We start from the raw sequence: 13770 nt of genomic DNA, 5'->3' as shown, positions 1-13770 counted from the left end.
GAACGCCCAGGACTGATGCTGAGCGAAGTATCTTAGCCTCTGAGAGGAGGGGACATGGCCTGGCAATAGTTCAGACATGTCCATGATCGAAAACCTCTTAGTGGTGGTCAAACAAGAGCTCAGCAAGCTACCGCCCGCCAGCTAGGACTATTCCAGAACGCGTGAGCGGCATGGTGGAGTCTCGAAGGAGACTCTCGACAACCTGTGTGACATACCAGAGCGCCTAAGGCATTGTATGCGGCTAAGGAAGGACTATAATAGTAAATAAATCATGACATAAGTTCCAGTTGTTTATAATTTATTAAGCATAAAGCAACCGCGCATCAATTTCGGGGCACCCTGTACCTAAGCCTCTCAAAAGCCTTACAGCCCGTGCCGAGAAGTTCATGCTAAGACGTTTCCGTTATAGCAAAACAAAGGTCGCATCGCTTTCTTCGCTCGTTCGCTCGTAATGAAGTCCTCCTCACAATTAAACGCATACAAAAACATCACGTTCTTTGGAGGGCCTAATTTTCATTTTTCGCGTTCTTTCATCACGAGGACTTGCTATCCTCGATTTAGGTCAATGACCTAACACCACATGGGTTATTGGCCACACGGTAACATGGGCCCAAGCCTGTAAGTAGTCCTAATTTATTACCTCATATTGTTCTAGTGATATTGGGCCCAATGCACAGTACAAATTTTGCAAGGGCTAAAAACTGACAAATCAAAGTACCTAAAGAAACGTGAAAACATGGAATTGTTGGTCTAGTCCCCAAGTACTTACACCAAGTAAACAAAGTTCTTTTCAAGTTCTTGAGAAGGATTTGCAACAAGAATCATCAACGTACAAGAAATTCCCTAGCGATATATTCATAGTGAATGTTAGAGGCGTAAAAACCTTCAAAAAGATGGAATCGCTCCTTTTGCGAATGACTTCATTTTTCTTACTAACGGTACTGATTAGGAAAGCATCCAGCTTATCCACCCTAGAGAGCTATCTTTACCAACTTTCTGACAAGCGGAACGAATCATTTTACCTTACGATATTGCATCAAAACGACATTCATAGCCATTTTGGTTTGATAAGTAGGTACGGTTATAAATGCGTTGACCCCAAACGGAAAACCTGCTACGGTGGATTTTCAAGAGCGGTGCACTACGTGAAGGACATAATCGAAAACGATCAATTCTCGAAGAATCTCCTCATCGTGAGCTCCGGCGACTTTTTCAAGGGTAACCAGTACTACTCAGAGTTTAAATGGCAACTCATTGTAGACATGATCCAGCACATGCCGTACACAGCGCTCACGCTAGGGGACGCCGAGTTCACGGACGGTATCGACGGTCTGGTGCCGTTTCTGCGCGCCATCAGCGAGATATTCGTCTGCACCAACATTGACTTTAGCGGCGTCGCCAACGTGACGCTGCAAGAGGAGCTGCGCCGCCTCTGTCCCAGGCACCGCATTGTCTCCTACGATAGCCTGCTTGGCCCGCGGCATGTATGCCTACTCGGCTACACCACCCCGCTGACACAGAAGTTGATGTTCGACAAGTGGGCTCATTTCGAAAACGAGGAGGAGGCGCTGACGCGTGAGATCAAGCAGCTGCGCGCTGCCAGACCCGAGGTCAAAATATTCGTAGCACTCGGTCACTCTGGCTACGAGCGTGACAAGCAGATCGCCCACCGCGTGCCCAGTCTGGACGTCATCATTGGCGGGCACTCGCACACCCTTCTGTGGCCCAACATCCGCAATAGGCAGGTGGCAGGCGTGCCGGACGACCCTCACGACCAGCAGTTTGCCAAGGACGTCTACCCGACCACGGTCATCCAGCCCAGCGGCCGGGTGGTGCTCATCGCGCAAATGTACAAACACGGCAAGTACCTGGGCGTGCTCAACGTCACATTCAACGCCGATGACGAGGTGACCGACTTCTATACGGGGCCCGTGCTGCTCACCGACGAGATGTCTGCCGACGCCGAGACAGAAAAGTCGCTCGACAAGTATCGCCAGGAGATGCGCCGACGGCAGCAGCAGGTGATCGGTAGCACACGGGTCGAGCTGGTCGGCAGCGTCCAGGAATGCACCTACACAGAGTGTAACCTGGGAAACCTAATGACAGACGCAATGTTGTGGCATGTGCGTCACTACGGCACCGGCATGCCTCATACGTTAGCGGCGGTCGTAAACGCCGGCGCCATCAAGCGAGGCATCAAGCCGGGCAAGTTTAAAATGGCCGACATTACAGCATCGCTGCCCTACCCGGATACTCTAAACATCGTCAAAGTCAGAGGCTCCACCGTCCGGAAAATGCTCGAGCACAGTCTCGATGAGAACAAGGAAGGCATTTTTCTACAGATCTCCGGCATGCGCGTGCGTTACAACATGACCAAACCATTAGGCGAGAGAGTCGTATCAGTGCGCATCTTATGCCAGACTTGTGTGACACCAGAATATGAGCCGCTCAACGATACGGCCATCTACCACATCGCCATGTTCACGTTCCTAGCCGTGGGCAACGACGGCTTCACCATGCTCAAGCAGGAGATGCTTTCATCGCAGCAGCGGCACGATGTCAGTCTCGACATCGTCCTCACCTACGTACGCCGCTTCTCGCCGCTTCACCCCTACTTAGACGGCAGGATTAAGATCGTGACAGAGCCGGTGTTGAACAACACGGCTCCCAAGCAATACAGCTCCCGGACCATGTGGGTGGTGGCGGTCGCGGCCGGCGGCGCCGTGCTCTCGGCAATGCTACTCGTGTAGCGGTGAGAGCTCGGTACAGCATGATGCACAGTGCGATGAGACCGGGACGAAGGGTGGTGTTATCCTATGTTAGGATTCGCCTGATGTGTGTCCACTTGCCCAAATCGCCCGCGCGCATTTGGTGTGCCTAGATAGGCAATCGAGGCGAATGCAGACACTGTCTATCTGATGTTAAGTCTTCAGCCGTGAGTTGTTCGTTCATGTCGAATGCGGTTTCCTTTGTGTTCTTAGTGAGGCAGTCCGATTCTTCAGGTACATTCGGTGCTGCCACTGTTGTCCAATGTCTATTGTTTGATCGTTTCTTTTGGCTTGCACACGGCAGTAATTACAGTGTTATTGTCCATCTCCGTGAAGTCAAATCCACCTGCGGAGGCGAGGGGCGGCTCGAAGGGCTGGTGCGCCTTCAGCACCTCTAGGCCGGAAGGCGGCGGAGGCTGGGATGACTAATGCGTTACTGTTCTACCAATGTGGCAATTTTCAGGCCGAAAATTCAACTTTCGCCGAAGCTAGAGGACCCTTGTAAAACACAAAAAAAAAACGGTTCCGCTCCAAGCATGCGCAGTTTGCACATAAAGGTAGGGGTCGGGAACCGCAAAAGATATTGGTTCACGGAAGGTTGCGTTAAATAATACCTTGCAAGTTCCACAACTGTGTCGCCTGCCGTCTCGCCCGCCCTGACAAATGATTTCGTGCATTTTTTTCTCCGGCACCACGTGGCACGTGGCAATGTTGCCCATCGGCGTCGAATGGTGCCACGTCCGTCTACCCGTCTGGGCTCCAAGGCCTTATTACGAGCGAGCGAGCGCAGCGAGCGAAGCGAAGTCTTTTCAATATAACGGAAAAATCTCAGTATGAGCGGCCCGGCCCGGCCCGGCCCGGCCTGTAACGCTTTTGAGAGGCTTGTATCTCAGCAACCGCTGGACCGATTGACCTGCGGTCTTTTTTGCTGGGTAGCCCCATCCCTTCTACCCCGTAATTGACTACTCTTGACACATCTCAGTGACCGTCGTGGCACGTGCCACGTGAAAAGTCAAGGGTGTTCAAGCTGTTATGCAAAAGTAGTGATTTTGAGAGGCTCATATCTCAGCAGCGGCCGCTTGAGCGATTGTCTTGCGGTAATTTTGGTAGGGTAGCTGCATCCCTTCTACCAATGGTCGGTTACTCTTGATCTATGTGAGTGACCCCCACTGCACGTGCAAAATAAAAAAAGAAGAGGTGCCAAATTTGTTCCCATTTCAATAACTCTGTAATTACTGGGGCGATTTCGCTGAAACTTGGCATACAGGTAGGCACCCACCAGGCAATGCATTCACATGTGTTGCGGTTAGGGTGCTACTGCACGTGCGCACGTGCAGGGGGCGCTTCCAGATCTCGAGAACGGCTGGGCCAATTGCGCTCAAATTTGGTACACGGTTGGGGACCGGTTAGTAGGGTGCCGTGCAAAAGTCATTATGGACCCCGTTTGAACGTGCACACGTGCAGAATGCCGCTTCCAGATCTCAGGAACGGCTGGGTCGATTGCGTTCAAATTTGGCTCACCGCTAGCGACCGGTTAGAAGTGCGCTTTGCACAAGCCCCGTTGGAAGTACCCTCTCGCCCTTCCGCACCGTGCACGTGCAGGGCTCACTATCTCGCCCGCTCGTTCTTCGCCCAAAAGGCGTTTTACTGGTCTTGTCGTAGAGTGGTCAGTGGACTCAGCAGCACTGGCTTGAATTCAGCTGCAAAAAGCAATTAAATGCAGAACAATAGGTACTTGCGCGTTTCAGCCCATCGCATATTGTCGGTCCGAGGATTAAGGAACCGTTTCGTCGACTCGTCAATCTGATAATCCTTTGCCTACACGCACTGGCATATCAACGAGCATCGTGGATAGAAGAGTAAGAGACTATAGGATAAAGCCCTGATGCCGAAAGTGTTTGAAGTAGCCTAAACAATAAAGGAAGACTTTCATGGAATCAAGCGTATGCTAACAAATCACGTTTTTTGGCATAACAAAATTATCCACCTTCAATCAACACGGAAAATTTGCCGACCCTTTTGACTGCACAGTTCAGGCTTGGTACAGGCTAGCACCTTGGCTAGTACCATAAAACAATCTGGATTACTTTGGACTTTACAATGTACTTTGTGTTGTCATGTATCATGAATGTAACAGTACGGATTGCCGTCACATGTTTTCTTGGATCCATGGCTAGTAGTTATGTTAAGCCCCTAATCTTAAACCTCACGTGGTTCTAAAGACTTTTTGTCCGTGCAAGGTCCAAACTTGTCAGAGCCTAGACCAAACAGATGAAAGCTCGCATAGAAAGGTTAAAAATTGAAATTATCTGTTACGTGTACAAAGGATTTAACAAGCTCAAGAAGTCGTGCTTTTCTGTTAAGTTCCAAAGAACAAGAAGAACAAAGATCAAAGAACAAAGAACGTTGCAACAAGAACCACCAACATACACGAGATTCTCTTATTATTTATGCATTGTAAATGGTTAAGTTGTAAGAAGTTAGATCGAAATGGGCTCCATAAGCTTATCAATAGTGGTTTCAATTTCCTTGATAATGGTGCTTTGCCAAAAAGCATCGAGCTTATCCTCTCTAAGCAGCCTACTTTATCAACTTGCTGACATGCGAAACGAATCATTTTACCTTACGATAATGCACCAAAACGACATTCACAGCCATTTTGATTTGATAAGTAGGTATGGGTATAAATGCGTTGACCCTAAACGAAAAACCTGCTACGGTGGATTTTCAAGAGCAGTGCATTACGTGAAGGACATAATCGAGCACGACAAATTTACAAAGAATCTTCTCATCGTGAGCTCCGGCGACTTCTTCAAGGGTAACCAGTACTACTCAGAGTTTAAATGGCAACTCATTGTAGACATGATCCAGCACATGCCGTACACAGCGCTCACGCTGGGGGACGCCGAGTTCACGGACGGTATCGACGGTCTGGTACCGTTTCTGCGCGCCATCGGTGAGATATTCGTCTGCACCAACATCGACTTTAGCGGCGTCGCCAACGTGACGCTGCAAGAGGAGTTGCGCCGCCTCTGTCCCAGGCACCGCATCGTCTCCTACGATAGCCTGCTTGGCCCGCGGCATGTATGCCTACTCGGCTACACCACCCCGCTGACACAGAAGTTGATGTTCGACAAGTGGGCTCACTTCGAAAACGAGGAGGAGGCGCTGACGCGTGAGATCAAGCAGCTGCGCGCTGCCAGACCCGAGGTCAAAATATTCGTGGCACTCGGTCACTCCGGCTACGAGCGTGACAAGCAGATCGCCCACCGCGTGCCCAGTCTGGACGTCATCATTGGCGGGCACTCGCACACCCTTCTGTGGCCCAACATCCGCAATAGGCAGGTGGCAGGCGTGCCGGACGACCCTCACGACCAGCAGTTTGCCAAGGACGTCTACCCGACCACGGTCATCCAGCCCAGCGGCCGGGTGGTGCTCATCGCGCAAATGTACAAACACGGCAAGTACCTGGGCGTGCTCAACGTCACATTCAACGCTGATGACGAGGTGACCGACTTCTATACGGGGCCCGTGCTGCTCACCGACGAAATGCCGGCCGACGCCGAGACAGAAAAGTCGCTCGACAAGTATCGCCAGGAGATGCGCCGACGGCAACAGCAGGTGATCGGTAGCACACGGGTCGAGCTGGTCGGCAGCGTCCAGGAGTGCACCTACACAGAGTGTACCCTGGGAAACCTAATGACAGATGCCATGCTATGGCATGTGCGTCACTACGGCACACGCATGTCGCATACGCTAGCAGCAGTAATCAACGCTGGCGCCATCAAGCGGAGCATCAAACCGGGCAAGTTCAAAATGGCCGACATTACAGCATCGCTGCCCTACCCGGATACTCTAAACATCGTCAAAGTCAGAGGCTCCACCGTCCGGAAAATGCTCGAGCACAGTGTCTATGAGAGCAAAAGGGGAATTTTCTTACAGATTTCCGGGATGCGCGTGCTTTACAACATGACCAAGCCACCAGGCGAGAGAGTCGCATCAGTGCGCATCTTGTGCCAGACTTGTGTGACACCAGAGTACGAACCGCTCAACGATACGGCCATCTATCACATCGCCACGTTCACGTACCTCGCTGTAGGAAACGACGGCTACACCATGCTCAAGCAGGAGATGCTTTCATCGCAGCAGCGGCATGATGTCAGTCTCGACATCGTCGTCACCTACGTACGTCGCTTCTCGCCGCTTTACCCCTACTTGGACGGCAGGATTGAGATCGTGACAGAGCCGGTGGTGAACAACACGGCTACCTGGCAATACAGCTCCCGGACCATGTGGGTGGTGGCGGTCGCGGCCGGCGGCGCCGTGCTCTCGGCCATGCTACTCGTGTAGCGGTGAGAGCTCGGTACAGCATGATGCACAGTGCGATGAGACCGGGACGAAGGGTAGTGTTATCCTATGTTTGGATTCGCCTGATGTGTGCCCACTTGCCCAAATCGCCCGCGCGTATTTGGTGTGCCTAGATAGGCAATCGAGGCGAATGCCGAATCTGCTGTCAAGTCTTCAGCTGTGAGTCGTTCATTCATGTCGCATGCGATTCACTTTGTGTTCTCAGTGAAACAGCCCACCTTATTCAGGTGCACCTACGGTGCTGCCACTGTTGTCCAATGTCTGTTGTTTGATCGTTTCTTTTGACTTGCACAAGGCAGTAATTACAGTGTTATTGTCCATCTCCGTGAAGTCCAATCCATCTGCAGAGGCGAGGGGCGGCTCGAATAACTGGTGCGCCTCCAGCACCAACAGGCCGCAATCAGGAGCTTTTACGGCCCAACGATCACCCTAGGCAAAGATATTCCATTTCTCGTCCCGAAAAAAGATGCCTTGCTGAGGAAAGCGTGCCTTGCACGGGTCATTTCCCTCCTGCAAAACTGTATAGTTCTTCCTATATTAAAATATAGAAAATATTTTTTTTATAAAAAGGTTTTATTTTCTTTACTGATCATTTTGAGCAAAAAAAAAATCATAAATCCATTGCAAAAAAATAATAATTTCGCAAAAGTGAACTATTCCCTTTAAGGAAGACTTTTTCATGGAATCAAACGCATGTCAACAGATCACGTTTTTTGGGAGCATTAATTTTCTGTCTTCTTTCATCACGGGAAATTTCCTATCCCTTTACGCTGCACCTTTACGCTGCACTATATATGGCCTTGCGCTGCACTAAGAAGTTAGAGCGAAATGAGCTCCATAAGCTTATCATTTTTCTTGATAATGGTGCTTTACCAAAAAGCATTCAGCTTAACCTCTCTAAGCAGCCGACTTTATCAACTCGTTGACACACGGAACGAGTCATTTTACCTAACCATATTGCATCAAAACGACATTCACAGCCATTTTGGCCTGATAAGTAGGTACGGTTACAAATGCGTTGACCCGGGACGGGAAACTTGCTACGGAGGATTTTCAAGAGCAGTGCACTACGTGAAGGACATAATCGAAAACGATCAATTTACAAAGAATCTTCTCATCGTGAGCTCCGGCGACTTCTTCAAGGGCAACCAGTACTACTCAGAGTTTAAATGGCGACTCATTGTCGACATGATCAAGCACATGCCGTACACAGCGCTCACGCTGGGGGACGCCGAGTTCACGGACGGTATCGACGGTCTGGTGCCGTTTCTGCACGCCATCGGCGAGATATTCGTCTGCACCAACATCGACTTTAGCGGCGTCGCCAACGTGACGCTACAAGAGGAGCTGCGCCGCCTCTGTCCCAGGCACCGCATCGTCTCCTACGATAGCCTGCTTGGCCCGCGGCATGTATGCCTACTCGGCTACACCACCCCGCTGACACAGAAGTTGATGTTCGACAAGTGGGCTCACTTCGAAAACGAGGAGGAGGCGCTGACGCGTGAGATCAAGAAGCTGCGCGCTGCCAGACCCGAGGTCAAAATATTCGTGGCACTCGGTCACTCCGGCTACGAGCGTGACAAGCAGATCGCCCACCGCGTGCCCAGTCTGGACGTCATCATTGGCGGGCACTCGCACACCCTTCTGTGGCCCAACATCCGCAATAGGCAGGTGGCAGGCGTGCCGGACGACCCTCACGACCAGCAGTTTGCCAAGGACGTCTACCCGACCACGGTCATCCAGCCCAGCGGCCGGGTGGTGCTCATCGCGCAAATGTACAAACACGGCAAGTACCTGGGCGTGCTCAACGTCACATTCAACGCCGATGACGAGGTGACCGACTTCTATACGGGGCCCGTGCTGCTCACCGACGAAATGCCTGCCGACGCCGAGACAGAAAAGTCGCTCGACAAGTATCGCCAGGAGATGCGCCGACGGCAGCAACAGGTGATCGGTAGCACACGGGTCGAGCTGGTCGGCAGTGACAATGAATGTACAAACGCCGAGTGTAACCTGGGGAATCTGATGACAGACGCCATGCTATGGCATGTGCGTCACTACGGCACACGCATGTCGCATACGTTAGCGGCCGTCATCAACTCTGGAGCCATCTGGCGAGGTATCAAGCCGGGCAAGCTTAAGATGGCCGACATCACAGCATCGCTACCCTACCCGGATACTCTGAACATCGTCAAAGTCAGAGGCTCCACCGTCCGGAAAATGCTCGAGCACAGTCTAGATGAAACCAGAGTAGGAATTTTCCTGCAAATTTCCGGTATGCGCGTGCGTTACAACATGACCAAACCACTAGGCGAGAGAGTCGTATCAGTGCGCATCTTATGCCAGGATTGTGCGTCACCCGAGTACAAACCGCTCAACGATACGGCCATCTACCACATCGCCATGTTCACGTACCTAGCCGTGGGAAACGACGGCTACACCATGCTCAAGCAGGAGATGCTTTCGTCGCAGCAGCGGCATGATGTCAGTCTCGACATCGTCCTCACCTATGTGCGTCGCTTCTCGCCGCTTCACCCCTACTTGGACGGCAGGATTGAGATCGTGAGAGCGCCGGTGGTGAATAACACGGCTACTAGCCTTTACGGACAACGGAAAATGTGGGTAGCGGCAGCGGCGGCCGGCGGCGTCGTGCTGTCAGCCATGCTACTGGCGTAGTGAGACTGCTAGCGTGGCAGCTGAGAGCTTAAGTTCGGTACTGTGCGATGTGCTGCTAACGGAACCGAAGGACTGCATTGTCCTAACGCCAGGAACTCTATGAGCTGAGTGTACTGGTTAGACGAATGCCGTCACTGTCTGTCTACTGTTTAGTCTTTTTTTGTGAGCAATTGTTCGTTCATGTCAACTGTGGTTTCCCTAGTGTTCTCAGTCTGAAACAGCGCACGCACTACACTAACAATAGTGTTCTTGCGACGCTGCCCTGTAATTGTCCAATGTCTGTTGTTTGATGGGTTCTTGTACCTTCTGATGCCAGTGATTACAGTGTTACTGTCTAACCCCGTTCCACGTACCTGCGGAGGCCAGGAGCGGCTCGAAGATCTGGTGTGCCTCCAGCACCTGCAGACCAGAGGGCGGCGGCGGCTGGGACGACACCTCGGCATCCTCGTCACTGCTGACACTGAGTAGCGGCTGGTGCTCAGAGTCCACCACCGCGCCCGCCAGGTCCTGTACACGGCGAGGTCACAGGTCACAGGTCACTGCAGTGTTCCATTTTTCAGCCTTTTTGGTGGCAAATCACACCTAATGGGGAAAATATTTTCATCCCTAAAATATGAATGGCCGACTTTACTTCATCTCTGAAAAGAGTTTCATGTATTCCCAACAGCCAGTTCACATGTCACTTGACAGTTGATGCACCCACATCCTTTTGTTCCACACCCTGTCAAGACCCTGACATGAAATCCTGGTTTATCAGTTGGCATAAAAATTGGCATTTCACCATTTTGCAAAAAAATACTGCAGTTATTTACTTTCTTTTTTCTCATCCTAGGATTTTTTTTCTTCATCGGCACACCCAACCAATATCCAATTTTAGAACACTGCAGGTCAGGTCACAAGTCACAGGTAACAGCGCTGGGCAGGTCAGCTGAGAGGTCACGGTGAGAGGGACAGGGGTCAGTTAAGAGGTCATAGCGAGCGGGAGGTGCTTCACAGAAGTGTCAGCGAATCACAGACTAGGCTACAGGGATCAGCTGACATGTCACAGGTCACACCGAACGCACTAGTGATTAACCCAGATATCACAGGGCAATAGCATGTAACAATATGTGACAACATTGAAGCTAAGGCTATTCACATTTAAGTATGGTTACGGAGCGAGCGAAGCGAGCGGAGTCTTACGTAGAATAACGGAAATTTCTGAGTATGAGCGGCCGGCCGGCCGGCCGGCCGGCCGTGCGGACGCTTTTGCGAGGCTTATATCTCAGCAACCACTTGACCGATTTACATGCGGTAATTTTTGTAGGGTAGCTTCATTCCTTCTACCAAGTATTGGACTATTCCCGATGCATGTGGGTGACCCCTTATGCACGTGCCACGTGCAAAACGAAGAGGTGTCACTTTTGTAATTGTTGCAATATTTCGGTAACTACTTGGCCGATTGCGCTGAAAGTTGGCATGTAGGTAGGCACCCACTAGGCACTGCATATCCATGTGCCAGAGTTGGGGTGCCGCTGCACGTGCGCACGTGCAGGGGTCGTTTCCAGATCTCGAGAACGGCTCGACCGATTGCGCTCAAATTTGGTACACAGTTAGGGACCGGTTACTAGGGTGCCGTGCACAAGTCAGTTGGGACCCATTTTGCACGTGCGCACGTGCAGGGTGCCGCTTCCAGATCTCGAGAACGGCTGGGCCGATTGTGCCCAAATTTGGCACATCGCTAGAGACCAGTCAGTAGGGTGCCCTGCACAAGTCAGTTGGAGGTACCCCCTCGAAATTTCGCACGTGCAAGACTCACCCGCTCGCTCGCTCCGTTAGTCGCCCCAAAAGGCGCTATACTGGTATGACTATAGAGCACATAAACACGATAAGGTGCACGTCCGTACCCTGATCTGTGAGAGCGGCAGACGGCAGCGGTGGTCGGCGGCACCGCCGTTAGCCTGCTGCCGCGCCATCCAGCTGTACAGGTCCTCGCAGCTGTCGTCGGTCGGCTGGGGAAACGCCGGACGGTGGTTAGAGAGAACGAAGAGCGTAGTGACGCCGCAGCCGGACACAGGATTAGATTCACCTTCACCTTCTTTTATGATTACATTCAATGATTCACGGCACTCCACAATGCAATCATCCCAGTTGAATTGAATCCATCACACTCCCCCCTCCGTCGGCTAGTCTCTCACCTTCTGCCGCAGTGACCCGTGTCGGCTGGCCTGGAGCGGGTCCAGGCTGTCGCGTGACGCCGTCCCCACTGTCCCTGCACCGCCGCCGGTGCCCCCGGGACCGCCCTGCTGGCTGCACAGACTCTGGTTACTCTCCCCGGCCTGCTGCCGACTGAAGCCGCGGTTCAACCGGCCCAGAGCCTGCACTGGCGACTCGAGGTGTGCTGATAGAAGTGGGAACATCACTGAATGTCGGCCCGAGCGGAGCGGCTGGTGGGGCAGCGACGGGCGCGGCTCGCCGACCGGAGAGATGGGCGACGTGGGCCCCGAGGCCGGCGACGGAGAGCGGGGCACTGCCGGAACGGGAAGAGGGCAGCAGAGTTAGACTGTGGAGCACGCAGCGGGACTGCCACAATGCAACATGACAAATCGTACCAGATAAAGAGGAATAGAGAAATAATGGCAAGAGAAATTAACATTCCGCCTCAGAAATGATGAAGGTATATATGAATGCCACTCGAGATCAACCAGCCACTATTCTACCACAACAATTTTCCAACACCGCCCCGACCCCAGGCCAGGCTATCCATCCTGTATTATCGTAGCCATATTCGACCCCGATCAGCCTCCACTCACGTTTGCTCGAGTGGAGCGGGATGTCCAGCAGGCAGGTACGCTCATCAATCTCCTCATCGGGCCGAGCCTCTCCGTCCACAGAGGGAGCCTGCCGCAGAGACGAATCAGGGGTACGGAGTATTATTACCAGTGTTCCAATGAGTTCAGGGGCTGGGGGGATCAGAAGCTGGTATACAACTTATTGTATCGTATAATTATGCACAAGTTCGTAGCAAAATTGATATCAAAAAGATTAAGAAAATGTGTAGCCATTACTTCACAGATATTAGAAGAGACAAGCCTAACTATAATTCGGATATTTCAACCAATCATAGCCACTTTTCCTCCCTCCACCTGACTGCTTACCCGGGAAGCCGGCTGATGAAGAAAAGTGGGCACTGCCGGCGGGTCCTTGAACTTGTGTCCCAGCAGGAAGGGCATCCACAGCACGTTCTTCCACTGGCGGCTCAGCACCAACACACCCTGGTGTGACAAAGACAATAGCAGTCAAACAAAGTGACAGACGCATTAGTATCTAACTGCCTACCCGCACGAAATGGGTACAGACAGAAACGTAAAGGAAATGGTATACCACTATCCGCAATAACCAGACTAAGGTCGTGTCCTCAAATATCGATGGGTACTCGACATATTTTGTCGCAGATATGACTGAAGAGCAGCGAAAGCCCTCCTTCACGTCCAAGCAATATTAGTTATGAATCCTAGCATAACGCAAGTCCAATTCCAACCCCCCCCCCAACCCCCGGCCCTTCCAGCCATCACGTCACACAAACAGGCATGTCGTCTTCCTCATACAGTTATATTGTGCCATTTCAGGAAGGTCAGACCCTGCTCCGACCGCCCCGCCGCCGCCGCACCTGTTTGAGAGTGGTCGTGTCGGGCAGGAAGCGGGCGCGCAGCTCCGTCTCCAGCTCCGCCAGTGGCGTCTGCTGGATGTAGCGCGCCAGCACGCTGCACAGCTGGCAGCTCGGGTCCTCCTGCAGCGTCTGCGCCACACTCGTCACGCAAGAGTACTTGCTCTGTGGGCATGGCAAGAAAAGTCAATGCAGGATGAGACAATGCATAATGGTTATCCAGTACAGAGTGACAGAGCCCAGAGCAAGGTCATTGTCTGGTGTGTACTGTGTATCAGCCGTCACTATGATGCGCATTTTTAAGATACGTAG

At 52.0% G+C, this 13770-nt stretch overlaps 3 protein-coding genes across 5 annotated transcripts in view; 2 read left to right on the top strand and 1 right to left on the bottom strand.

Moving 5' to 3' along the window:
• The window catches only part of LOC122370308 (transmembrane protein KIAA1109-like), a 104078-nt gene that overhangs the window by 56790 nt on the left and 33518 nt on the right, over positions 1-13770 (bottom strand). For all 3 annotated transcript variants that reach the window (XM_043345784.1, XM_043345785.1, XM_043345786.1), the window contains 6 exons: positions 13462-13623; positions 12950-13066; positions 12605-12692; positions 11990-12321; positions 11699-11803; positions 10166-10319 (listed from right to left, as the gene is read on the bottom strand). In XM_043345784.1, coding sequence (XP_043201719.1) covers positions 10166-10319; positions 11699-11803; positions 11990-12321; positions 12605-12692; positions 12950-13066; positions 13462-13623 — 958 coding nt within the window. The remainder of the gene's footprint in view (positions 1-10165; positions 10320-11698; positions 11804-11989; positions 12322-12604; positions 12693-12949; positions 13067-13461; positions 13624-13770) is intronic.
• On the top strand, positions 450-3093 carry LOC122370309 (protein 5NUC-like). Its single transcript, XM_043345787.1, has one exon. The coding sequence runs from the start codon at positions 894-896 to the stop codon at positions 2748-2750; it is 1857 nt and encodes a 618-aa protein (XP_043201722.1). The 5' UTR covers positions 450-893; the 3' UTR covers positions 2751-3093.
• LOC122370310 (snake venom 5'-nucleotidase-like) lies at positions 4865-7456 on the top strand. The gene has a single exon (XM_043345789.1). The coding sequence runs from the start codon at positions 5259-5261 to the stop codon at positions 7116-7118; it is 1860 nt and encodes a 619-aa protein (XP_043201724.1). The 5' UTR covers positions 4865-5258; the 3' UTR covers positions 7119-7456.

Source organism: Amphibalanus amphitrite, unplaced genomic scaffold (genome assembly GCF_019059575.1).
Source record: "Amphibalanus amphitrite isolate SeventyFive unplaced genomic scaffold, NRLGWU_Aamphi_draft 001121F_arrow, whole genome shotgun sequence".
NCBI lineage: Eukaryota > Metazoa > Arthropoda > Thecostraca > Balanomorpha > Balanidae > Amphibalanus > Amphibalanus amphitrite.
Note: the sequence above shows the minus strand (reverse complement) of the source record. Positions and strands in the feature narration are given on the sequence as shown.